The sequence below is a fragment of the Somniosus microcephalus genome, unplaced genomic scaffold, assembly GCF_052327205.1.
Source record: "Somniosus microcephalus isolate GS21.2 unplaced genomic scaffold, FLI_Smic_1.0 scaffold336, whole genome shotgun sequence".
In the NCBI taxonomy this organism is placed as follows: Eukaryota; Metazoa; Chordata; class Chondrichthyes; order Squaliformes; family Somniosidae; genus Somniosus; species Somniosus microcephalus.
The window spans coordinates 162,427-189,420 of NW_028225523.1; the positions used below are offsets into that span (position 1 = coordinate 162,427).

The following is a 26,994-nucleotide window of genomic DNA, read 5'->3' on the forward strand; positions in this document are numbered from 1 at the left end:
CGGTCCTGCTCCGAACTGGCAGTGCTTCGATAACTTGCGTAGTTCTGTAAGATAGTCAGCATTGCTCTCATCTTTGTGCTGGTTTCTTTTATGGAACTTGAATCTTTCTGCTATCAGCAGTGGTGTAGGGCTTAGGTGTTCCTGCAAGATATGAACAATCTCCTCAAAACTTTTCTCCATTGGTTTAGCTGGGGTAATTAAATTCCGCAATAGGCCGTACGTACTCGCACCCATCAGATTTAATAATACCGACGCCCTCTTTCCATCAGCCACCTCATTTGCCTTGCAGTACACTTCAATTCTTTCCACATACGTGGTCCAGTCTTCTACCTCGTTGTCGAAAGCAGTGATACTGCCACTTTTTGGCATCTTGGGCGATTTAAAATGGCACCTCCCGCGCTTTTGCTTCTTCCCCAATGGAATAAAATGGCACCTCCCATGCTTTTGCTTCTTCCCCTTACTGCCACGCTGCTCCTAGCGTTCTATGGGGTAATGGCGGCGACCCGCAGCTTCGGCGCGTCTCGCTTTCCTTCCCCCCCCCCGTTTAGTTTCTCTCCGCTGTCCTGTTCTCGAGCACCGACCGCGCCCTGTGCGCTCCACCCTCTCTTGTTTTCTTTTCCCGGCGACGCTGCGCGGCCCGATTTGTAGAGCCGCTCGATCAAGCTTGAGCCCGCCGCAGTCCGGAAGGGTCAGCACGCTACCTGCTACCAGCACGATTCGCTGGAACCACAGTCTCTCCTGCAATTCTCCAAACACCGATGGATTCTTTGGGCGGTTGCCCTCGGTTGACGCCCGTTGCTCAGACTACGACCTTCCAGGACCTTCCTTTCAGGCGAGATCCCCGTGAGATGATGCCACACTGCAGGTGAGTTCGAACTTACTCGTCGCCACTGTAAAGTCCGCGCCTCAATAATACACGGACTTCGGGAGAACAGTTTAACAGGTATTTTACTGAACAAGAGGCAGCTTGAAACTGAAACTACAGAAGCCTGCTAGGGCCTTTTATATAGGGGTGGTCACTGCCGGTACTGCAGCCTAAGACCAGTTATTCCCATAAAGGTACATACACAACATGATTGACAAGGATGGTTTACACAAGTCTCCAGACAAGATTGAAGCTGTGATTAATGCACCAACACCTGAAAATGTGTCTCAGTTGAGATCATATCTTGGACTGGTGAACTACTATCACAAGTTCTTGCCCAACCTATCCACAGTGTTACATCCACTAAATGCACTGCTACAGACAGGGCCACAATGGAAGTGGAGTGACAGCTGTGAACAAGCTTTTCAAGAGAGTAAAAGACTCATTACTTCAGAAGAGGTGCTAGCTCACTTTGACCCATCCTTACCTATTCGACTGGCATGTGATGCTTCACCCCATGGCATTGGTGCCATGTTGTCACATAAGTTCCCAGACGGCTCAGAAAGACCAATAGCCTTTGCCTCAAGATCGTTGACTACAGCTGAATGCAATTATGCACAGATTGACCGAGAAGCCCTTAGCCTTGTGTGGGGAGTCAAGAAATTCAACCACTACTTGTATGGTCAACAGTTTACACTGTTAACTGACCACCAGCCTCTCGTTTCAATCTTCAACCCAAGGAAGGGCGTTCCAGTGATGACGGCACAACGGCTACAGCGATGGTCACTCTTCCTAGGGGCTCACCTGTATGGCATTGAATACAAGGGGACCAAGCAACATGGCAACGTCAATGGTTTGTCACGTTTACCACTGCCGACCTCAGAGAGAATTACAACAGTTGACTCAGCAGAGGTATTTCACACAACAATAGTTGAGCAGGTACCAGTGACAAACTCCCTCATTGAAAGAGAAACACGCAATGACCCTACATTGTCAAAAGTTTATGACATCACTGTGAAGGGATGGCCAGCGCATGGTGACTCATTGTTTCCAGCATTCTCAGCTAGGAGGGAGCAGTTATCAGTGTGTTGGGGAACACTGATGTGCGGCTCACGAGTTGTGATTCCTCCCAAGCTTCGTAACCGAGTGCTAGATGAACTGCATGAAGGCCACTTAGGTACGGTAAAGATGAAAATCCTTGCCCGTGGTTACGTGTGGTGGCCGGGAATTAACAAACAGATCGAGGACCTGACAAAGAGCTGCTCAGGGTGTAAAAAGGTCCAGAACGCACCACCACAAGCCCCTCTCCATTCATGGGAATGGCCCTCATCACCATGGCAATGTGTGCATGTCGACTTTGCTGGACCGTTCATGGACTCCATGTTCTTGATTGCAGTCGATGCACATTCCAAATGGCCCGAGGTCATTAAAATGAAATTAACCACATCTGAAAAGACCATTGCAGTTCTGAGGACCATGTTCGCTAGAAATGGCCTACCAGAACAAATCTGCACAGACAATGGACGACAATTTGTCTCTGACAAATTCCAAGGGTTCATGAGGAAAAATGGAATCAAGCATTACACATCTGCCCCGTACCATCCAGCTACAAATGGCTTGGCAGAAAGATTCGTACAGACTTTCAAGAAGGCCATCAAAGCAATGTACAGCGAGAATCTACCACTGCAACACAAGATAGACAATTTCCTCTTTGCTTATCGGAACGCAGTACACACAGCCACTAATCAGACTCCAGCGATGATGTTTCTGAACAGGAACCTGAGATCTCGCATGGACCTTTTTAAACCGAACGTACGTCGTGATGTAGAGAACAAACAGTTCAAACATTTGAATGCTAAGCCAACAAGAAGCTTCAGTGTGGGACAGTCAGTTCTTGCTCGTGATTTCTGGACGGAAAAGTGGCAACCAGGGACAATATCCACAAGAGAGGGACCACTGATGTATACAGTGGATGTGGGAGAGAACGTTTTGAGATGTCATGTGGACCAAATTCTGGATGTTCAGGTGAAAAACACCCCTATACCTCGCCCAGACTCACCTGACATGGAAACAGACACTCCTGATTCATCAGCATCAGCACCAGCCTCATCCACAGCGGAGAGCTCTACCTGTGCTGATAGCTCATCTGATGCACCTCTACCTGTACAGTCTCATTCCCCAAAGCAAAAGAGTCTGGAGAGACATTACCCAGAGAGGCAGAGGAGGCCTCCACAGAGACTTGACTTGTAAAAGGGCTGTTGACAAAATAAAATGTTATGTTGGAATTTGAATTTTGTTACTTTTAAGAAAACAAAAAGGTTACTGTAAAGACAGGCTCTGTATGTTAATTATAGAAATTTTGCGTTAATATACTATTAAAATAAAGGGGGAGGAAGTGTAATGTATACAACATTGAAGGGACTACTTTGTTTTGCAGATGTACATCCTTAGTTGCGAGTGTATATAACAGACGTGTATCGATTTGTATAGTCAGTGCCGAAGTTCCAGTTCCCCAGTAAAGATCACTTGAAGTTACTCTCAGTCTCTGCTACTTTATTATTTTATGTAGTTGTGTATAGCGGTACAAACACAACACAAGGGCTATGGGGATAGTGCAGGAAAGTGGAGTTGAGGTAGAATGGCGGAGCAGGCTCGAGCGGCCAAATGGGCTACTCCTGCTCCTATTTCTTATGTTCTTATGTGAGCCCCGGCAGCATGGACCCCGTGGGCAACCTGGTAATCTCTGTAGGTGAGCTCAAAATAGTTGTTAATCCTCTGTTAACAAGGTCATAATGACCTGAATTACCTCCCCCGCTGCTGAGTGTCAGGTCTGCTCAGCGCTGACAGACCCGACATTTGGGAAAGGCGCATGGCAGCGGGTTGACAGCGGGGTCCTCACCCGCTTTAAAAAAAAACAATTTCTCACCTGATCCGCCACCAATCGCACCCGCTGACCCCCTGGAAAATTCCCCCCAACGTTTCACTTTGTTTCTCTCTCCACAGATGCTGCCTGACCTGCTGAGTATTTCCAGCACTTCAGATTTCCAGCAACTGCAGTATTTTGATTTTGTAAAGGTTCTGAAGAGTTTTGTTGTATAGAACACACTTTTATTGGAAACCTACATCTTATTGTTTGCTTAGGTGTCCAAAGAGCTTAAACCGACTGTAACAAAAGCATTTCAATACTTTGAGTCCAAGCTTGAATATGACCTTCATAACATAAGGTAAGAATCCAAAATCACAAGGTAAATACGGATGACGACGGCCATTTTGCTCACCTTATCTCATCATCTTAAAAACTTATAAACTCCCAATCACAGCCTTCAACCGTCTCTTACATGACCAAATTTTCAGAGGAAAGCTCTGCTCTCAGCATAGTGTCACATGATTGCAGCACAGATTGGAGAATCAGGCACGGAGGTTAGCACATTCAATTTACGCACTTCCGATTTTCCAGGCATTGAAACTAATGGCTGGAAAATCCTCTTCATTATTGCCATCCAAAAATGATATAAATCTCTAAGAACCTCTGCTGGTAAGGAACAGTGGTGAAAATCTCTCTATACTAATTTCTAATTGGCAATGTGAAACTAAAATCAATCTATTGTATTATTTTTTGATCAAACCCTTCAAATATTAAGTTTAAATATTCGAGCAATGTTCACCACCAAGTAATTATAAATATTATGTGGACTATTTGGGATCAAAGCCCCTCTCTATGATTACGTGTGACAAAAGGTTTTCCTGTGTGTGAATAGTGGAATTAAAAATTCTGCCCACAATTTATTTCCATAGGAGAAAAGAAGATTGCGGGGGGGGGGGGGGAGGAGGGGGTGTAATCTATGAATCATAATGCTGAAGCATAGATAATGTAGGTGTAACCAAATATGTAATTTAGGGTCATATTTTCTTCTTTTCCCCAAAAAGGTGCTCAATGCCCCTTCGTCCCATTAACTAAGACCCGCTAAAAAAGTAGCAGACACGTGCTGGTTTCAAACATGCAATCTCATTGATCACAAATTTATTTGTGGGAGCGACAAAAAAAGCCATTCATCATGCAACTATAATAATAAATCCTGTAACATTTCTCAGTTAATGAGTCACTTAATTGGTACAAATTATGCAAAGGTTGGTAATCCAGCTAAAGAGTGTGCAGAATGTATCAGAAATGACTGAGCCGCAACTTTGAAAAGCACCTTTTTCCTGTGAGATCCCCAAATGCTGGTGAATTGTGTAATAGAGAAATGTCAGACCCTTTTAGTGCAGAAGAGGTGTAATCATGCTACAGAGGAGGCAAGTGTGGCAATATGTCCCTGACCACCAACACCATTGACCAGAAGCTGAATTTGACCAGAAGCTGAATTGGACCAGCCACATCAGCACCTTGGCTACAAGAATATGCCGAGGCTGGTTACTTTGCAACAAGTGGCTCACCTTCTGATCCCTCAAAGCCTATCCACCATTGGGAAGGTACTTCCTCCTTGAAAGTGGACCTGGTTTCCCTTTTATCATGCCGTGGAACTGCCTTTCTGTATATCAGCCGAGTTTTGTCGTGTCAGCACTCATGAGAGCATGTGGGGCATGTGCTACTCTGAATTGTTCCACAGGTTGGTAGGATATGGGTTTCAATATGTCAATTCCTAATCTCACAGACCAACGCCACACGCTGTCCAGCTGGACAGTGCTCACCATTAAATTTTCCAGTTCACGTATTACCTGGTACCTGAATAATTATGAAAGTTTGGAGATTGCAATATGAAAGCTTAAAACAAATTAAACATATAAATAATTCCTAAACCACAACACCCAAACTCTTTATAAACTATAACTTTGTTTACTCATTAGTTTGTTTCTATCTATATATTTTCAAATCAGCCAGATGGTGTGGGTGTTGCACTGTGTGATCTATTTGAATCATACCTTAAACTATGTTTTAAATAATTTTGTAAAGAAGCTGTCATTTATCTCTTGGCATAAATCAAAAGTAAATTTCACACATCTCTCCAGACTTGCCTACCAACCTACCAACTTGTGGGTAAACAGATATGTTAATTATAATCTGATATAGAAACATAGAAGATAGGAGCAGGAGTAGGCCATTCAGCCCCTCGAGCCTGCTCCGCCATTTAATGGCTGATCATTCAAATTCAGTACCCTGTCCCTGCTTTCTCTCCATATCCCTTGATCCCTTTAGCCTTGAGAAATATATCTAACTCCTTCTTGAATATATTTAATGAATTGGCCTCAACTGCCTTTTGTGGCAGAGAATTCCACAGGTTCACCATTCTCTGGGTGAAGAAATTCCTCCTCATCTCTGTCCTAAATGGCTTTCCCCTTATCTTTAGACTGTGACCCCTGGTTCTGGACTCCCCTGCCATCAGGAACATCCTTCCTGCATCTAGTCTGTCTAGTCCTGTTAGAATTTTATAAGTTTCAATGAGATCCCCTCTCATTCTTCTAAACTCCAGCGAATATGAGCCCAATCGACCCAATCTCTCTTCATATGTCATTCCTGCCATCCCAGCTATCAGTCTGGTGAATCGTCGCTGCACTCCCTCCATGGCAAGAACATTGTTCCTCAGATAAGGCGACCAAAACTGCACACAATACTCAAGGTGTGGTCTCACCAAGGCCCTGTACAACTGCAGCAAGGCATCCTTGCTCCTGTACTCGAATCCTCTCGCTATGAAGGCCAAAATACCATTTGCGTTCTTAAACGTCTGCTGCACCTGCATTCTTACCTACAGCGACTGGTGCACAAGGACACCCAGGTCTCATTGCACTTCCCCTTCTCCCAATCTATTGCCGTTCGGATAATAATCTGTCTTCCTGTTTTTGCCACCAAAGTGGATAACCTCGCATTTATCCACATTATACTGCATCTGCCATGCATCTGCCCAATCACCCAACCTGTCCAAATCATACTGGAGTTTCTCAGCATCCTCCTCACAGCACACACGCCTACCCAGCTTTGTGTCATCTGCAAACTTGGAGATATTACATCTAGTTCCCTCGTCTAGATCATTAATATATATTGTGAATAGCTGGGGTCCTCGAACCGATCCCTGCAATACCCCACTAGTCACTGCCTGCCACTCGGAAAAAGACCCGTTTATTCCAACGCTTTGCTTCTTGTCTGCCAACCAGTTCTCTACCCAAGTCAGTACCTTACCCCCAATCGCATGTGCTTTAACTTTACACGCTAATCTCTTATGCGGGACATTATCGAAAGCCTTCTGAAAGTCCAAATACACCACATCCACTGGTTCTCCCTTATCTATTTTACCAGTTACATCCTCAAAAAATTCCAGTAGATTACTCAAGCACGATTTACATTTTGTAAATCCATGTTGACTTTGTCCGATCCTGTCACTGTTTTCCAAATGCTCTGCTATTACATCTTTTATAATGGACTCTAGCATTTTCCCCACTACCGATGTCAGGCTTACCGGTCTATAATTCCCTGTTTTCTCTCTACCACCTTTTTTGAATAGTGGGGTTACATTAGCTACCCTCCAATCCATGGGAACTGTTCCAGAGTCTATAGAATTTTGGAAGATGACCAGCAATGCATCTACTATTTCTAGGGCCACTTCCTTAAGTACCCTAGGATGTAGATTATCAGGCCCTGGGGATTTATCGGCCTTCAATCCCATCAATTTCCCTAACACCATTTCCCTACAAATACTGATTTCATTCAGTTCCTCCCTCTCATTAGACCCTATGTTCCCCGACATCTCTGGGAGGTTATTTATGTTCTCCTTTGTGAAGAAAGAACCAAAATATGTATTTAATTGGTCTGCCATTTCTTTGTTCCCCATTATAAATTCCCCTGATTCTGACTGCAAGGGACCTACACTTGACTTCACCAATCTTTTTCTCTTCACATATCTATAGAAGCTTTTACAGTCAGTTTTTATGTTCCTGCAAGCTTACTCTCATACTCTATTTTCCCCCTCTTAATTAATCCCTTGGTCCTCCTTTGCTGAATCCTCAACTGCTCCCAATCCTCAGGTCTGCTGCTTTTTCTGGCCAATTTATATGTCCTCTCCTTGGATCTTATGCTATCCCTAATTTCCCTTGTTAGCCACGGTTGAGTCACCTTTTTTGTTTTATTTTTATGCCAAACAGGGATGAGCAAATTCTGTAGTTCATCCATGCGATCTTTAAATGTTTGCCATTGCCTATCCACCGTCAACCCTTTAAGAAATGTTCCCCAATTCATTCTAGCCAACTCGCACCTCATACCATCGTAGTTTCCTCGATTAAAATTCAGGACCCTAGTCTCTGAGTCAAATACTTCACTCTCCATCTTAATGAAGAATTCTATCATATTATGATCGCTTCGCCCCAAGGGGTCTCACACAACAAGATTGCTAACTAATCCTTTCTCATTACATAATACCCAGTCTAAGATGGCCTGATCTCCAGTTCCTCGACATATTGGTCCAGGAAACCATCCCGTATACACTCCAGGAATTCCTCCTCCACAGTATTGTTACTAATTTGGTTAGCCCATTCTATATGTAGATTAAAGTCACCCATGATAACTGCTGTGCCCTTATTGCACGCGTCTCTAATTTCCCATTTAATGCCATCCCCACCCTCAGCATTACTGTTTGGGGGTCTGTACACAACTCCCACTAACGTTTTCTGCCCCTTGGTATTTCTCAGCTCTACCCATACAGATTCCACATCATCAGAGCTAATATCCTTCCTTACTATTGTGTTAATCTCCTCTTTAACTAGCAATGCTACCCCACCTCCTTTTCCTTTTTGCCTTTCTTTCCTGAATATTGAATATCCCTGGATGTTGAATTTCCAGCCTTGGTCACCCTGGAGCCATGTCTCCGTAATCCCAATTATATCATATCTGTTTACATCTATTTGCACAGCTAATTCATCCACCTTATTACGAATGCTCCTCGCATTAAGACACAAAGCCTTCAGGCTTGTTTTTTTAACACTCTTAGACCTTTTAGAATTATTATTTACTGTTGCCATGTTTGATTTAAACCCTTGAGTTCTCTGACTTCCACTTTTGCTTTTCTCCTTCCTGTCTTTTGCTTCTATCCTTGCTTCTCTTTCCTCTGTCTCCCTGCACAGGTTCCCAACCCCCTGCCATTTTAGTTTAAACCCCCCCCCCCCCAAACAGCACTAGGAAACACTCCCCCTAGGACATCGGTCCGAGTCCTGCCCAGGTGCAAACCGTACAGTTTGTATTGGTCCCACCTCCCTGAGAACGAGTTCCAATGTCCCAGGAATTTGATTCCCTCCTCCTTGCACCATTCTTCTAGCCACGTATTCATCTGAAATATCCTTCTATTTCTACTCTGACTAGCACGTGGCACTGGTAGCAATCCTGAGATTACTACCTTTGAGGTCCTGTTTTTTAATTTACCTCCTAACTCCCTATATTCAGCTTTTAGGACCTCATCCCAGTTTATACCTATATCGTTCGTACCTATATGCACCACAATAACTGGCTGTTCACCCTCCCCCTCCAGAATGCCCTGCAGCCGCTCCGAGACATCCTTGACCCTTGCACCAGGGAGGCAACATACCATCCTGGAGTCTCGTTTGCGGCCGCAGAAATGCCTATCTATTCCCCTTACAATAGAATCCCCTATCACTATAGCTCTCCCGCTCTTTTTCCTCCTGTCCTGTGCAGCAGAACCACCCACGGTGCCAGGGAGTTGGCTGCTGCTGCCTTCCCCCGATAAGCCACCTCCCCCAACAATATCCAAAGCGGTATATCTGTTTGAGAGGGGGATGGCCACAGGGGACCCCTGCACTACCTGCCTGCGCCTACTACTCTGCCTGGTGGTCACCCATTCCCTTCCTGCCTGTGCAGCCATTAGCTGCGGTGTGACCAACTGATTAAGCGTGATATCCACGACGTCCTCAGCATCGCGAATGCTCCAGTATGTATCCATTCGCATCTCCAGTGCCGCAATGTTGTCTGTCAGTAGCTGCAGCTGGATACACTTCCCGCACACATGGTCATCAGGGACATAGGAAGTGTCCCTGATTTCCCACATGGCACAGGAGGAGCACGCCATGGGGCCAAGCGGTCCTGCCATGACTTACCCTTTAATTAATTCAAATTAATTTAAATCAAATCAATACCACTAATTACACTACAATTAAATGATATACTCAAGGGCCCTTGGTTACTCGCACTCCCCGATACACAACAGGGACCGTAGAAACTATAACCACAAAAATTAAGACCTTCTAAATTTTATAAACTATTAATCTTAACTGTCAAACTATGGAGTAGTATAAATACTCACCTGGCCGTACTCACCCAATCAGCTGCTTCCTCTTGGCCACGTCACTTTTGAATCGTGACTTGGCTCCGGAACGCCGCCGCCGGTCTGTGAGATTGGTAAGCCTTGTACCGCCGCTCTCTCCGCTCCCGACATTGGCCTCAATCAGCTCCCTCCCCTTATGCCTACGTCACTTTTGACTTCTGACGTCACTCTTTGAAAATTCTGCCGGTGCTGAGTTGGTATCCCCGCCGCCGCCTCGCCGCTCCTCCCAGGTCCGCACTGCCACCGCCGCTGCTGCTGCTGATAATTAATAATCTGATAATTGTGTTCTGTAATGCACTCCTTTCGTTAAGTAAAATATGCTAACTATCAAATTCTCTTTCATTTTAGATGGAAGTCCTTCAAAGGAAAGATTAAAACTCGGGGCAAGGATCCAAAGCCAAAAATATGGCAGCTGGTGACCACATCTCTGAAAAATGAATTGAAAGTAACTGAAATTGAGGAAAATAAAGAATTAAAGTCTGACTTCAGCAATATGATCAAAATGGTATGCTAGAATTTTGTATTTTGAGCTGAAATTTCCACCTGATAGGAAAACTCTTACTATCATCAGCTGGGCGCGTAGTAACTGGGAAAAGCAACATCCAGCGATTTTATCTGATCCCATTCATTTTCATTTTCTGACTGGGCTTAATCCTTTAACTAGACATCTTTCCTCATTTACTAGTGAATGCATGCTTAATTAAGATTTCTGAGCGAGAGTTTAATTAAGTTTGCATCCTACTTGCTAATGAGGGCCTGTGGTATTATTGAAGCATTTCCAAATCTTTGGGCAGAAAACTCACCCAGCATTACTTCCACCCATTCACATTGCACATTAAAGGTAAGCTGTGTGTGGAAGGGAGTTCTTAATGTGACCGAGAGATTTGCTTGGGTGTTTGGGGAGGGTTTTTATTTTCTGTTTTAATCAGAACATGTATGGTGATAGGAAAACAGCCAAATGAGTGTTTTGAAAATCACCTGAAAGCTGACTGTAGATAAATTATTTGTAAAAGTTCAACAGAACAGGAAAATCTTCAAAGAAGAGGGTCTGTATGAATAGGCTGTTAGAATACAAACTTTCACTGTAGCTCAGGGAGCGACAAATTCCAGTGGTCATGTTTTCAGCCGCCTAGGCCCTACATTCTGGAATTCCCTCTCTAAACACCTCCACTTTCCCTCTACTTTCGCTCCTCCTTTAAGACCTTCCTTATAACCTACCACTTTGACCAAGCTTTTAATCATCCCTCCTTCTTTGGCTCAGTGTTGATTTTTGTCCAATTGTGCCTCTGTAAATTGCGAAGATGCAATTTTCAATGTTAAAGGAGCTATACAAATGCCAGCTGTTGATATTAGTTGATTCTTCCATAATTTGACTGATAGCATAAAATGCCAGAAGTTATGGTGGAATTTGTGGAGTGACGGTGGGAATGTGCCAAAAGGGCCAAGAATTTTTGGTTCGAATGATAGCTGGAGTAGGAAGTAGAAAAATTTATACTGGTGCATCCGTTGAGGTTGGAAATAGCCTCAATGTTGGAGCAAAGTAGGAGGAGTTTTATTCTGTAGCTCGCCTGTGTTACAGTTGCCCTTTACTGCATGATGTTGACAATGGGGAAAGTATTCCATTCCACAATACTAACATCTCATACCTGGATGAGCCCAAAATAAAATAGAAAACAAAATATGAAATATTAAGATACTTAGGGCTCAATTTTGCCAGGCCCGAGGAGGCGGGAATGGAGGCGTGTGGGGTGTTAAAATTGCAAAAAGTGGCGGGCAAAAAGTGGCGGGCGGGCCCGACCCCGCCTCCATCCCGCCTCCAAGCAATTTTCCCAAATGCATGGTTTCTGATCCCGTCTCCGTCCCACCTCCAAGAGGCGGGATAGGCCCTTAAGGCCCTTAACAACCACTGAATTGCCTCTATAATCCCATTTTGAGAGGCCTTTCTGATTTTAACCCTTTTCCCACGTGATGCATGCCTCCTCTGAAACACGACGGTGAAACCTGGCGGTAGCACAATTGGATTGCTGACTATCAGCTGCAGCTCCACCATTAAATAGGAGGTTTGATCAGCCATCATTTGCAGGTGGCAGGACTTTGTTGTCTCAGGTCTGGGGGAACTTTTAGCAGGCATAACTATAGCTGTGGAAGTTTGGAGCCTGACACCCATCTCCAGTGTGACCTCCTGGGAAACCCCTCTCGCCACCTTGACTGAGCGCTTCCTCAACTGAGACATCTACCAGAAGCATGGGAACCATTTATTTCCTTTCCTGCTGGACATCAGATTCGGACGAAGACCAGCCGCGGCAGCAGCAGGAGCCTGAACAACAGCAGCACCAACAGCAGGAGCAACAACAGGAGCGCCAAGCTGCTGCTCACCCACCTGAAACTGCACAGGCCAGAAGGCACCAGCGCATGGAAGCCCGTCGGCGCAGGAGATACTCCCCAAACAGGGTCTACAGACAGAGGATCAGCTACCTCAACATGACAGAGCAGCAGTGCCAAAGGCAGCTCTGACTTTCGCGAGAGGTAGTGGGTGACATCTGCACAATGCTGCAACAAGACCTGGAGCCCAGAGGAGCAGGTGGACACCCCTTACCAGTGGCCGTCAAAGTCACCACCGCACTGAACTTTTTTGCCTCAGGCTCATTCCAGGGATCAGCAGCAGACATCAGCGGCATCTCCCAGGCGGCCGCACACACTTGCATCACGCAGGTAACCGATGCCCTTTTTGCCATCGCGCACAATCACATCCATTTCTCCAAGGATCAGCTAGTGTCACGGCGCGTGCGGTTGGATTAGCTAATCTGGCAGGTTTTCCAAGGGTGCAGGTCGTCGTTGACTGCACACATGTGGCCCTTAAGGCACCCCATCCCATTCCAGGTATTTTTGTCAACCGCAAGGACTTCCACTTCCTCAACGTACAGCTGGTGTGTGACCACAAGAAGGAAATTTTGCATGTTTGTGCCAAGTACCCTGGCAGTTGCCATGACTCCTTCATACTGCGCCAGTCTAGTGTGCCTCCGCTCTTCAGTCCGCCAGACCAACTTAACGGATGGCTACTTGGAGACAAGGGCTATCCCCTGAAGACGTGGCTAATGACGCCGTTGAGGAGCCCATCCAATGAAGCTGAGGAGAGCTACAACTACAGTTACATTTCCACCAGGTCCATAATCGAGCAAACCATAGGCTTGCTGAAGATGCGCTTCAGATGCCTGGATAGATCAGGTGGAGCCCTGCAGTACTCAGCAGCCAGGGTCTCCAGAATCGTCGTGGTTTGCTGCGCACTTCACGACATGGCACAGCATCGTGGCTTGCAGATTCCTGAGGACCAAGTGGCCCCTCACATATCCTCCTCAGATGAGAAGGAGCAGGAGGAGGAGACCGAAAACAAACATCGTGCAGAGGCCCATCAACCAGCGGCAGCAGTATGCGAGAATATTGCTGCCTGGGATGCAAGGAACACACTCATCTTGGCCAGATTTGCTTAGCCTAGCCAATCAAGCACTTTTGCCTCGCAGCTTCTTACCAGAGCATCGACAATGGCCAAGAACCAGCAGATTCCTAGCACTCTGACCACCATACTGACAATTACAAGTAATCCTAAGCCCTCAATGTGGAAGTCCCATTAGCGAAATGACACACGCCACAACTGCAACAGTTGCCGTCAGAATTTTTAAATATCACATTTCACCCAAGTGACTACCCTTGTGACTATTTGTGCAGTATCTTTCTCTTACGCATGCTCCTACGTGGTGGTTCCTGCTTGGCATCAGCAGATGTGGAGGCCCCTTGCTCACTTTCTTGCTGCTCGTGTTTTGACACCTTTGGCAGGCGTCCTCTGGGGTTGCGAACTTTTGAGGGCTCGGCAACAGTCTGCTGCTCCTGCGGCTGTGCAAGGGTTGAGACGCCGATCTCAGTTGGGTGGGGACTCTGGTGGGGCTCTGACCGAGGACTTGGCAGTGGCATGGAAGTGTGAGCGCTTGGAGAGGAGCCCCCACTTCCTTGTTCTCTGCCACCAACATCCCTCTCATGGGTCAGGTCCACCTCAGCACTTGCAAGTGGCTTCAGAGCACCTTGCTGCACATCAGCGGGCCATGAGGACCTGTATCTGCACTGGCAGTCCTACTCAGAAGGACTTCCATGAAGGTCTGGTTTCTCTGTTCAATAGCTGACCATCGCTCCTCCAGAGATGTCAGTCTATTCTGAAACTCACCATGTTTTCTACACTCTAGCGACTTAGCTCCTCCATGGCTGTAGCCATCCTCTCGTCTACTGTAGCCATCCTTTCCACGGAGGTTGCCATCCTTTCCGTAGTGCTGTGTGCATTCGCCAATGACTCCACAAAGGCTCTGCTCATGTTCGCGATGGACTCCTCCATTCGCTCCACACTCACAGCGACCCTGGAGACAAAACCTGCCAGAGACTCCTGCTCCTGTTCCTGGAGTTCCAGCACCGCTGTTCTCCTGGATGGACCCAGAGGCAGAGGGTCGACATGCACCTGAGCCGAGCTGGGAGAGTCCTGTGCCCTCCGACTAGGACTCTCCACTGCTGTTCCTGTCTCCACAATCTGCTGATGCTCACTTGTGAGCTGTGATACATCAGGTGACATCACTAGTCTATCTCGCGATGGTCCCATTAAGGTGTGAGTGTCTGCGCTGGTGCTGGGTTGGCTGAATTCTGCTGACGCTGCGCCCTCAGAGGTTGCAGCTTCCTCTGAGAAGTCTGGAGGCTCAGGCTGTTCCTCCTGGATAGTGGGGACGGATGCTTGCGATGGTCCTGTGGGGGAGTAAAGGAAAGAGTCAGAGATGTGAGGCTAAGGTTACATGCACATTGCATATTGCAGATGATCATAAGTCCATCTGTTAGAGCTTCAGAATCATTATCAGCGACTCATGCAATGTCAATGAGAGAGATGAAAAACTATTCTGTCACCAGCTTTCTCTGATGCACCCGTCTGTCCGCCCCCCACTTGTGCATCATCCTCGAGTCCCACGATCTCCAGGACCGTCTCCTCCCAAGGGGTGAGGTGGGCTACTGAGGGTGGCCCTCCTCCTGTCCTCGCTCTTTCCCTCTTATTGTGAGCTCTCTTTTCCTGCAATGAGGGAGACAAGTGGAGTTTGAGTGAGAATGAAGGAGTGAGTGTAGAGAATCCAAAGCATAGATGCTTAGAAGGAGACAAAGTTGGAGTGAGGTGGCAAGACCAAGGGCCCTCCCTGTGTTTTGTAAGTTGTTTTCATAGCATCACAGTGATAGGGAGTGTGAGGGCTGCAGAGTCGAAGAGTTAGGTGATTGTGACCATAGAGAGAGAGGGAATGGGTAAGGGTGCAGGGATGTCAGTGTCAAATGGGATAGAGTCATAGAGTTATACAGCACGGATAGAGGCCCTTCGGCCCATCGTGTCCGCGCCGGCCATCAAGCCCTGTCTAATCTAATCCCATATTCCAGCATTTGGTCCATAGCCTTGTATGCTATGGCATTTCAAGTGCTCATCCAAATGCTTCTTAAATGTTGTGAGGGTTCCTGCCTCCACAACCCTTTCAGGCAGTGAGTTCCAGACTCCAACCACCCTCTGGGTGAAAAAGTTCTTTCTCAAATCCCCTCTAAACCTCCCGCCCTTTACCTTGAATCTATGCCCCCTAGTTATTGACCCTTCTACTAAGGGAAAAAGCTCCTCAGTATCCATCCTATCTATGCCCCTCATAATTTTGAACACCTCAATCATGTCCCCCCTCAGCCTCCTCTGCTCCAAGGAAAACAAACCCAATCTGCCCAGTCTCTCTTCATAGCTGAAGCGCTCCAGCCCTGGTAACATCCTGGTGAACCTCCTCTGCACCCTCTCCAAAGCGTTCACATCCTTCCTGTAGTGTGGCGACCAGAACTGCACACAGTATTCCAGCTGTGGCCTAACCAGTGTTTTATACAGCTCCATCATAACCTCCTTGCTCTTATATTCTATGCCTCGGCTAATGAAGGCAAGTATCCCATATGCCTTTTTTACCACCTTATCCACCTGTTCCGCCGCCTTCAGGGATCTGTGTACTTGCACACCCAGATCCCTCTGACCCTCCGTCTTGCCTAGGGTCTTACCATTCATTGTGTATTCCCTTGCCTTGTCAGTCCCCCCAAAGTGCATCACCTCGCACTTTTCCGGGTTAAATTCCATTTGCCACTGTTCCGCCCATCTGACCAACCCATCTATATCATCCTGCAGACTGAGGCTACCCTCCTCACTATTTACCACCCTACCAATTTTTGTATCATCCACGAACTTACTGATCATACCTTTTACATTCATATCCAAGTCATTAATGTAGACCACAAACAGCAAGGGACCCAGCACCGATCCCTGTGGTACCCCACTGGCCACAGGCTTCCAGTCACAAAAACAACCTTCGACCATCACCCTCTGCCTTCTGCCACTAAGCCAGTTTTGTATCCAATGTGCCAAGGCACCCTGGATTCCATGGGCTCTTACCTTCTTGACCAGTCTCCTGTGCAGGACTTTATCGAAGGCCTTACTGAAATCCATGTATACCACATCCACTGCGTTACCCTCATCCACACACCTAGTCACCCCCTCAAAAAATTCAATCAAATTAGTCAGACATGATCTTCCCTTGACAAAGCCATGTTGACTATCCCTGATTAATCCTTGCCTCTCCAAGTGGAGACAAATTTTGTCCCTCAGAATTTTTTCCAAAAATTTTCCTACCACTGATGTTAGGCTCACTGGCCTGTAGTTCCCCGGTTTTTCCCTACTTCCCTTCTTGAATAATGGTACTACATTAGCGGTTCTCCAGTCCTCTGGCACATCCCCTGTGGCCAGAGAGGTCCTGAATATATGTGTTAGAGCCCCCGCAATCTCTTCCTTTGCCTCACACAGCAGCCTGGGATACATTTCGTCCGGGCCTGGGGATTTATCCATTTTTAGGTCAGCTAAAACCGCCAATACCTCCTCCCTCTCGATGTTAATATGTTCGAGCATATCACAGTCCCCCCGCCCTATTTCTATGTCTACATCGTCCTTCTCCATAGTGAAAACAGATGCAAAAAATTCATTTAGAACCCCTCCTACATCTTCCGGCTCCACACACAGATTGCCACTTTTGTCCCTAATGGGCCCTATTTTTTCCCTAGTTATCCTCTTACCCTTAATATACTTATAAAACATCTTAGGATTTTCCTTTATTTTGCTCGCCAGTGTTATTTCATGGTCCCTCCTTGATCTCCTAATTTCTTGTTTAAGTATCCCCCTGCACTTTTTATACTCCTCTAGGGCTTCCTCCGTCTTTAGCCTTTTGTATCTGCCAAAAGCCCTCCTTTTTTTCCTAATCCATTCTCGTATATCCCCTGACATCCAAGGTTCCCTGTGGTTTTTGGAACCACCCTTGACCTTTACGGGAACATGTTGCCATTGTATGATCTCAATCTCCCTTCTGAAAGCCTCCCATTGCTCCGATGCGGAATTTCCTACAAGTAGCTGATCCCAGTCCATTTTGGCCAGATCCTGCCTTATCCTATTAAAATCGGCCTTCCCCCAATTTAGAACCTTTATTTCCGGCCCATCCCTGTCCTTTTCCATGACCACCTTAAATCTCACCATATTATGGTCACTGTCACCAAAGTGCTCACCTACTAGCACTTTTTCCACTTGGCCGGCCACATTCCCTAGAATTAGGTCCAGTACCGCCCCCTCTCTTGTAGGACTTTCTACATGCTGGCTCAAAAAGCTCTCCTGGATGCACTTTAAGAATTCTACACCCTCTGAGCCTTTCACACTCTGACTATCCCAGTTAATATTGGGGAAGTTGAAATCCCCCATTATTATTACCCTATTATTTGCACATTTCTCTGAGATTTGCCTACATATCTGTTCCTCTATCTCCCCCTGACTGTTTGGAGGCCTATAGTACACTCCCAGCAAAGTGCTTGCCCCCTTTTTGTTTTTAAGCTCCACCCATATGGCCTCATTAGAGGAACCTGCTAATATATCATCCCTCCTTACTGCAGTAATTGACTCCTTAATTAATATTGCGACACCCCCTCCTCTTATACCTCCCCCTCTGTCTCGCCTGAAGATTCTGTACCCTGGAATATTGAGCTGCCAGTCTTGCCCCTCCCTCAACCATGTCTCCGTGATAGCAACAATATCATACTCCCATGTGTTTATCAACACCTTCAGTTCATCCACCTTATTTGCAAGACTCCTTGCATTAAAATAGGTGCCATCCAACCTTGCCCTTATATATTTGCCCTGTCTACCAAGCTGACTTGTTTTTTTCTCTATAATTGGCAGCACATCACCCCCTATTTCAGCTCCCCTCTGTATCCCATCCCCCTGCCAAGTTAGTTTAAACCCCCCCCAACAGTGCTAGCAAACCTCCCCGCAAGGATATTTGTCCCGCTCTGGTTCAGGTGCAACCCGTCCGACTTGTACAAGTCCCACCTTTCCCAGAAGCAGGCCCAGTGATCCAGGAAAGTAAAACCCTCCCCCCTACACCAACTCTTTAGCCACGCATTCATCTGCTCTATCCTCCTATTCCGATACTCACTAGCACGTGGCACTGGGAGTAATCCAGAGATTACAACCTTTGAGGTCCTGCTCTTTAATCTGTTACCTAGCTCCCTAAATTCTTGATGCAGGACCTCATCCCCCTTCCTACTTATGTCGTTGGTCCCAATGTGGACCACGACCTCTGCCTGCTCACCCTCCCCCTTAAGAATGCCCTGTAGCCGCTCAGTGACATCCATGACCCTGGCCCCAGGGAGGCAACAAACCATCCTGGAGTCACGTTTGCGGCCACAGAAACGCCTATCTGTTCCCCTTACGATAGAATCCCCTACCACTATTGCTCTCCCACTCTTTTTCCTCCCTTTCTGAGCAGCAGAAGCATCCCTGGTGCCAGGAAGCTGGCTGCTGCTGCCTTCCCCTGGTGAGTCATCCCCCTCAACAGTATCCAACTTGGTATACCTGTTTGAAAGGGGGATGTCCGCAGGGGTTCCCTGCACTTCCTGCCTGCCTCTGTTGCTCCGCCTGATGGTCACCCAATTTCTTTCTGCCTGTGCAGCCCTACTCTGCGGTGTGAACAACTCGCTAAATGTGCTATCCATGACCCTCTCAGCATCGCGCATGCTCCAAAACTCATCCACCCGCAGCTCGAGCGCCGCAATGCGGTCTACAAGTAGCTGCAGCTGGATGCATTTCCCGCACACATGGTCGTCAGGGACACTGGCAGCGTCCCTGACTTCCCACATGGAGCAAGAGGAGCAGAACACGGGTCTGAGCTCTCCTGCCATGACTTACTCCTTTAATTAATTTTAAAATTTATTCAACACCCCAGTTACAGGTATACTCTGGGGCGCTTTATTTACCAACTGTCCCCACTACAACACAGAGACCCTAGAAATTTAACACCACAGAATTCAAGCTTGTATTGAAAAGAGAGAAATACTCACCAACCAATCACTTACCTGCTTCCTGCTGACGTCACACTTGGATTACTTTTTACCTCTCTCCCGGAACCTGGATTGGTATGCCTCTGGTTGCTCCCTCTTATACTCCGCCGCCTCGGGCTGCTCCCGCGCAGGTCCGCTGCTTCTCCGGTCTCGGGGCTGTGGGCCTCGGTGCCTCTGGTTGCTCCCTCTTATACTCCGCCGCCTCGGGCTGCTCCCGCGCAGGTCCGCTGCTTCTCCGGTCTCGGGGCTGTGGGCCTCGGTGCCTCTGGTTGCTCCCTCTTATACTCCGCCGCCTCGGGCTGCTCCCGCGCAGGTCCGTTGCTTCTCCGGTCTCGGGGCTGTGGGCCTCGGTGCCTCTGGTTGCTCCCTCTTATACTCCACCGCTTCGGGCTGCTCCCGCGCAGGTCCGCTGCTTCTCCGGTCTTGGGGCTGTGGGCCTCGGTGCCTCTGGTTGCTCCCTCTTATACTCCGCCGCCTCGGGCTGCTCCCGCGCAGGTCCGCTGCTTCTCCCGTCTCGGGGCTGTGGGCCTCGGTGCCTCTGGTTGCTCCCTCTTATACTCCGCCGCCTCGGGCTGCTCCCGCGCAGGTCCGCTGCTTCTCCGGTCTCGGGGCTGTGGGCCTCGGTGCCTCTGGTTGCTCCCTCTTATACTCCGCCGCCTCGGGCTGCTCCCGCGCAGGTCCGCTGCTTCTCCGGTCTCGGGGCTGTGGGCCTCGGTGCCTCTGGTTGCTCCCTCTTATACTCCGCCGCCTCGGGCTGCTCCCGCGCAGGTCCGCTGCTTCTCCGGTCTCGGGGATGTGGAGGAAGAGGTTGCTAAAGCTGAGTGCTAGTGAGGAGAGGCAGTGGGGATCAGATTGAGGGTGATGGGAAAGTCATACTTACTTTTCCAGTGCGCTGAAGGTCATGAAACCTCTTCCTGCACTGAAGCCAGGTTCTGCGGATCAGTGACAACGAGTTGACCTCCTGGGCCACCTGGATCCACACAGCCTTCGTCTGCTGGGGAGGCTTCTTCCTCCCTGAAGAAGGGAAGAGCACCTCCTTATTAGCTCTTGCTCCCTCCACCAAAGCTTGCAGGGAAACGTCATCAAATCTGGGAGCAGACTTAGGTCTCCCGCTGCTCATTTTGCCTCCAGGTCCCTCTCACAGCAAAGGCCAAAAGGTTGGCAGTCTGCAGAAGAAGCAAGGCTTCTTGCAGACCTTAAATGCAGCAGCAATGATGACGTTATCGGAGGCGAGTTTCAGACTGAAAAAACTAATTGGGCCATGGGTTCTTATGCTGGAACTCAGTTGCCCAATTAGATGAAAATCGCATCATTCTCCCACATCGATTTGGAATCGGGTGGATAACACGAAAAGCGGATGACATGACCCCAGCCCGCCCCATGACAAAACCGAGCCCTTAGAATGGGCCCACCCTATGTCGCAGTGTATAAGTTCACTGAGTACTGAAGCACTGTGCAATGCAAATCATTAGGTTCCAGGTTTGAGTCTTAGTTTGTGCTGAAGGCAAATCTCAGCCAAGGTGTGAGTGAGGTACCACAATTGTCCTTGTTATTTACAGGTGAGGGAAGAGAAAAATCGATCACTAATCAACATCCCCTGTTGGATGTGCATATGTGGATTTCAGGCAAAGATAGGATCAGGAAGGGCTCTGATGGCCCTGTTATAAATCTCATCATTCATCAAGAAACTACTTGTGAAATAACGCTGGACGGCCAACTGGTGGCACCGTCCAAGGAGTATAAATACTCGGGCGTCGGCCAAGCTTTCCATGGACATTTTGTAAGACAAGGAACTAGTGAAGTACAACTCGACCTCCATGTTCTGAAACAAGTTGATTAAAGCCTTGCTTTATGCTCAAACCAAGTGCGTAGTGAGTTTTATTACGTCAGGCCCTATAACGAAACATCCCCAAAATCCACAACAGGATATGCAGCCTGGTGTAAGTGATAGGATGTTCCCACCCAGAACCTGTCCCGCTGACCCTGCCAAGGAGAGATCTATTGATTTAAATATTGCCAACAGGAACCCACCTGCCCCAAAGGCTGCATACTGCAGCAGAAGACTTTTGCCCCCTCCCCAGAAAGTGGAAGTAACTGCCTGCCAGGCCACAATTCAGAACCTGGATTCCAGGTCTACCTCACTTGTGCCATCTGCTCCGCCACTGAGTGGCCACGGACAATGGGAACACCCTTGCCGGATGTCCCAGATCCCTCACTCTCCTATGCCACTGGAATTTAGAACGTTAAGGGATGATTTGATCAAAGTTTTCACGATATTAAGGAGAACAGACAGGGTAGATAGAGATAGAGATAGCTATTTCCGCCGGTGAGGAGTCTAGGACTAGGGGGCATAGTCTAAAATTAGAGCTGGACATTTCAGGAGTGTAATTAGGAAACACTTCTACACACAAATGGTGGTAGAAGTTTGGAACTCTCTACCACAAATGGCAGTTGATGGTAGATCAATTGTTAATTTTAAATCTGAGCGCGATGGATTTCTGTTAACCAAAGGTATTAAGGGATATGGGGCAAAGGTGGGTAGGTGGAGTTAGATCACAGATCAGCAATGATCTCATTGAATGGTAGAACAGGCTCAAGGGGCTAAATGGCCTACTCCTGTTCCTATGTTCCTATGAATCAGCTGGCAGGTTGGTCTGAAGTTGTGGCCTCCTGTTGCTTCCCCTTGAGCTGCTCTGGGTTGCTACTCATGGTGATATCACAGATTGCCAGTGCAGAGTGGAAGCCTGATCTCACAGGCCTTCCAGCAGATAAGGAAGTTTACCATTTTTATATAAAATAAATCATATTTTGATGAGTGCTTTTTAAGTTTAGGTTAACAACATTTTTCAGACTTTTTGTCAGTGATGTTACATTTTTCAAAGAGAATATAACTTTTTAACACACAATGTAGACGTACCATTGTTTTCTTTTTAATAACACAGAAGAGTAGCGATAGTAATTGTGATTCTGTGAACAGTTCTCTGTGACTGTGTGGCAAGGAATCACTTTTATTATAGTAGTAGGCAGGTTTTTGAATGCAATGGTTGATTGCTGAAACATCATAACCCAATGTACAGTCTCAAAAATAGTGCTAAGGCAGTGGAATTTTTGTTTAAGTTTGGAGGATTTTTTGCTGTCACTGTGAGCAAGATTTCACAGAATTACATATAATGTACAGCACAGGAACAGGCCATTCGGCCCAACTGGTCCATGCAGGTTTTTATGCTCCACATGAGCCTCCTCCCACCCTACTACATCGAACCCTATCAACATATCCTTCTAGTATGGAGATTTCTGACAATATAGATGTTAAATGTTAAGCTTTCCTGCTGGTTGGGACTCACAATATGCATACACCCCTGGGGTCATATTTGACAAAGTGAAAAAAATATATTGAGTTATTGTTACATGGGGCTAGAAATTGGCCTCCTTTGCGCCTCCCATTAGCGCCTCCAGATAACGGGGCGCTAATGGCTTACCGACCGGGCGCGGCGAAATTACCGATGCCCACGAACTTGCATGGCGGGTTAGCATTGGCATCATCCGCTGCGCAGCGCCCCGTTATCGCCCCGGATCTTAAATTCGTTTCCGCTCCCTGCAGCATTGCCGTGCATCAATAATGGCAGCTGCAGGAGGCATTGTCACCGTGGATGGCCGCTTGGGGAGCACTAATTAAAGGCAGTGGTGGTCAGGTAGGCCAAAATGTTGTTATCACCCCAGTGTGCTGTTTTTTAATTTTTTTCATCCCACGATTGATCAGCCCTGCACTCTGAGTCCTTGGGGCTGCTCTTCGCGGATCGCAGGTGCCGTCGCCGACCATTCCCAGCCTTACCTTGAAATGACCTCAGCATTGGCCCTTCCCTTTAAGGGAGGGAAGGAGCCTGTGAATACGGCAGTGCTGCACAGGACATTGTGCAGCGCTCTGCCGCTACTGCCCCTCTTGCTCCATTTAGCGCTCCAAGGAACGTGGTAGCGCTTGATTTAGTGTTCCACTTCCCTCCTGGAGCGCTAAACCGGAGGTTTGTGTCGGATTCAATTTTGTAGCGCCCGGCGATACTATTGCGCTCCCGCAAAAGTTATTGCCCCAAACAGGGCGCTACGCAATTTCTAGCCCTTGGTAGTTAAACATAAACCACTTTCTGCATCTATAGTACACCTTCTCAAGAGTGACTAGAGGTGGGTAATAAATGTCAGCTTTGTCAGCGATGCTCACATCCCAAGAATGAATTAAAAAAATTCCTACATTCTGAAATTCATAGGGACACTGGGAACGCTAAAACTAGCGAGTAATTTTGCAAAGCTCCACTATATGGAATCTCAGTTGGGCTGTTGGACAGAGATATTGTCCAGAGATCATGGGACCGATTTTCATTATTGGCACAGCAATTGTGTCACCTGCTCGATGTGGAGCCAGATTTGGAAGGCAATTTGCCGATTGAGGGAGAGGCAAAATCTTGTAGCTTCTCCTTCATGGGACCTCAGGTTTCCTGCATTAATGAGGTGCCACCTGAAGCAGGTTAGAAAGTGGAATTCTCAATGTCACAGGAGCAGATCATCTGCTCATCCTCTTGAAATTTATGAAGCATGGGCAATGTTTTACGGTGAGGAATAAGTGTGTTATGTAAAACATATAAACAAATAATAGGAAAACTTATACTCATGTTAACTGTCGATCTTTTTAACTTGTGGATAATAATGGTTATTTGGAGAGCAGTAAGATTTTTTAAATATTTCTGTTTCCTACATTTTTTATATAAACAGGCAATTATGATTAGATTTTTACCCATTTTACAGAGTGAATACACACTGAAGACATACACAGTTTAGCTCATTCAATAAGGAAACATTACTAATTCATCTATAAATTGTGAGATTTGTACACTGGCAGGGAGCTTCGTCCACTGTCAGCACAAATGATGAAAAATTGTAGGTATCACATGCACAAATTTTCAATTTGCTCTGCCAGTTGGCGAGGCTCCCTGCAACACCAATAGTTAACACCCCTGATGTCCAGATTATGTTATAAATGATGACTGACAGTGGATGTATTTATTTTCAGGTTGACGCTGCACTGAAGGGTACAAGAACCACATCTTGAGTCACATTCAGGATGAGGGCGATGGTGGCAAGGCTGCATTTATTACCCATCGCAAATTTCCTTGAGAAAGTAGTGATGTGCACTGCACTGAATTCTCAGCCTAGATAATGTGCTGCACTCAGAGTGGGACTTAAACCCATAACCTTAGATATAATCACATGGTATAGAAAAGATTTAAATTGTGATTATTTCCTCCAAGTTTGGAATTTTTAACATTAGCTAGCTAGAAGTACTTTATATTGATAGTACTTTTTCTTTGCACTGCTTTTGCTTCAGGATTTTTTAATTTTTATACGGCAAGAGAGACTGAAAGTTTGTAGATTAGAGGGACTTGGTTGATAGGAGACTGGAAATTGCTCATTCCCTATTGAACAATGGAATATTTATCACTTTTCTGGACTGGGATCAGAGAACTCAAATTTACAGAATTTATAAGAGCACTTGTAGCTACAAGTTTTCAGATCCACAGCGGTGGCAAGGCTTGCTTTACTTACTGTGGGCGTGATCTTTGTATTTGGTTTCTTTTGGTCCTGATAATCAAAGATTTAAAAATGTTACTAAGTGTGGATGTGCACTTTTCATATACAATGGATCAGCGACACATTATGAAATGTCTTTTTAATACTCATTTTGATTTGTTAAGTAGTTTAGATGTTAGAAGAAAGGCAGTTAGGAAGATTGCAATACCAAGGATTTAATGTTAACAGGATGTACTCATCCTAGGTTTGCAATTCAGGGGAACAGAAGTTCTGTTACAAGATTTTTCACTGAAGTGAGTAAAGGAAATAACTAAGCTTCTGGTGATTTATACAGTTCTACTAAAACATTATGACGTTATATAGAATGCTTTCTGTTTCATAGTTGAGATCAGGAAAAGACATCTGTTTACATTAAGGGTGATCACTATATGTCTGGCTTATTTTCTTTCTGTTAACAATTAAAAAAATGAATCTACCTTAAGCATGGATGTCTGTCTTTCACTTAGAAATTCAAACAGTGCGTGTCATTCTGAAGACCTTTTTTATATTTGTACATGGGATGTGGGTGGCACTGGCAAGACTGCGTTCATTGCCCATCCCTAGACAGTGATGGTAGGCCTTTTCCTTGAACTGCTGCAGTCCTTGTGGTGATGGCGCTCTCACAATGGTTTATACAGTATAGGGAATCCCAGGATTTTGACCCCGTGATTCTGAAGCAACAGCATTAAATGTCCAAGTGTGACTTGGAGCAGATAGTTTAATTGGCCATTGATCTCATTACAATTTGTGAGACCTTGCTGTGTAAGAACATAGAACATAAGGACATAAGACATAGGAGCAGGAGTAGGCCATTCAGCCCCTCTAGCCTACTCCGCCATTCAATAAGATCATGGCTGATCTGATCTTGGCCTCAACTCCACTTCCCCGCCCGCTCCCCATAACCCTCGACTCCCTTATCGTTCAAAAATCTGTCTCTCGCCACCTTAAATATATTCAATGACCTGGCCTCCACAGATCTCTGGGATAGAGAATTCCAAAGATTCACGACCCTCTGAGAGAAGAAATTCCTCTTCATTTCCGATTTAACAGGGTTTCCCCTTATTCTGAAATTATGCCTCTTAGTTCTAGATTCCCCCACGAGGGGAAACATCCTCTCTGCATCTACCCTGTCAAGCTCATTCAGAATCTTATATGTTTCAATAAGATCCCCTCTCATTCTTCTAAACTCCAATATATAGGCCCAACCTGCTCAACCTTTCTTCATAAGACAACCCCTTCATCTCCAGAATCAACTTCGTGAACCTTCTCTGAACTGCCTCCAATGCAAGTATATCCTTAAGTAAGGAGACCAAAACTGTACGCATACTCCAGGTGTGGTCTCACCAACGTCCTGTACAGTTGTAACAGGACTTCCCTACTTTTATACTCCATTCCTTTTGCAATAAAGGCCAACATTCCATTTGCCTTCCTAATTACTTGCTGTACCTGCATGCTAACTTTTTGTGATTCATGTACAAGGACCCCCAGATCCCTCTGTACCTCAGCATTTTGTAATCTCTCCCCATTTAAATAATAATTTGCTTTTTTATTTTTCCTACCAAAGTGGATAACCTCGCATTTTCCCACATTAAACTCCATCTGCCAGATTTTTGCCCACTCACTTAGCCTATCTATATTCCTTTGGAGATTCTTTGCGTCCTCCACACAATTTGCTTTCCCACCTATCTTTGTATCATCAGCAAATTTGGCTACATTACACTCAGTCCCTTCATTCAAGTC

General features: G+C 46.4%; 1 protein-coding gene across 1 annotated transcript in view; it reads left to right on the forward strand.

The window, feature by feature from the left end:
• Positions 1–25,696, forward strand: part of LOC147081822 (uncharacterized) — a gene marked incomplete at its 5' end in the record, with an annotated part of 178,371 nt that extends 152,675 nt beyond the window's left edge. The window contains 3 exons of the mRNA XM_085980655.1: positions 4,007–4,089; positions 10,531–10,687; positions 24,698–25,696. Coding sequence (XP_085836781.1) covers positions 4,007–4,089; positions 10,531–10,687; positions 24,698–24,736 — 279 coding nt within the window. The remainder of the gene's footprint in view (positions 1–4,006; positions 4,090–10,530; positions 10,688–24,697) is intronic.
• Positions 25,697–26,994: the final 1,298 nt, after the last annotated feature.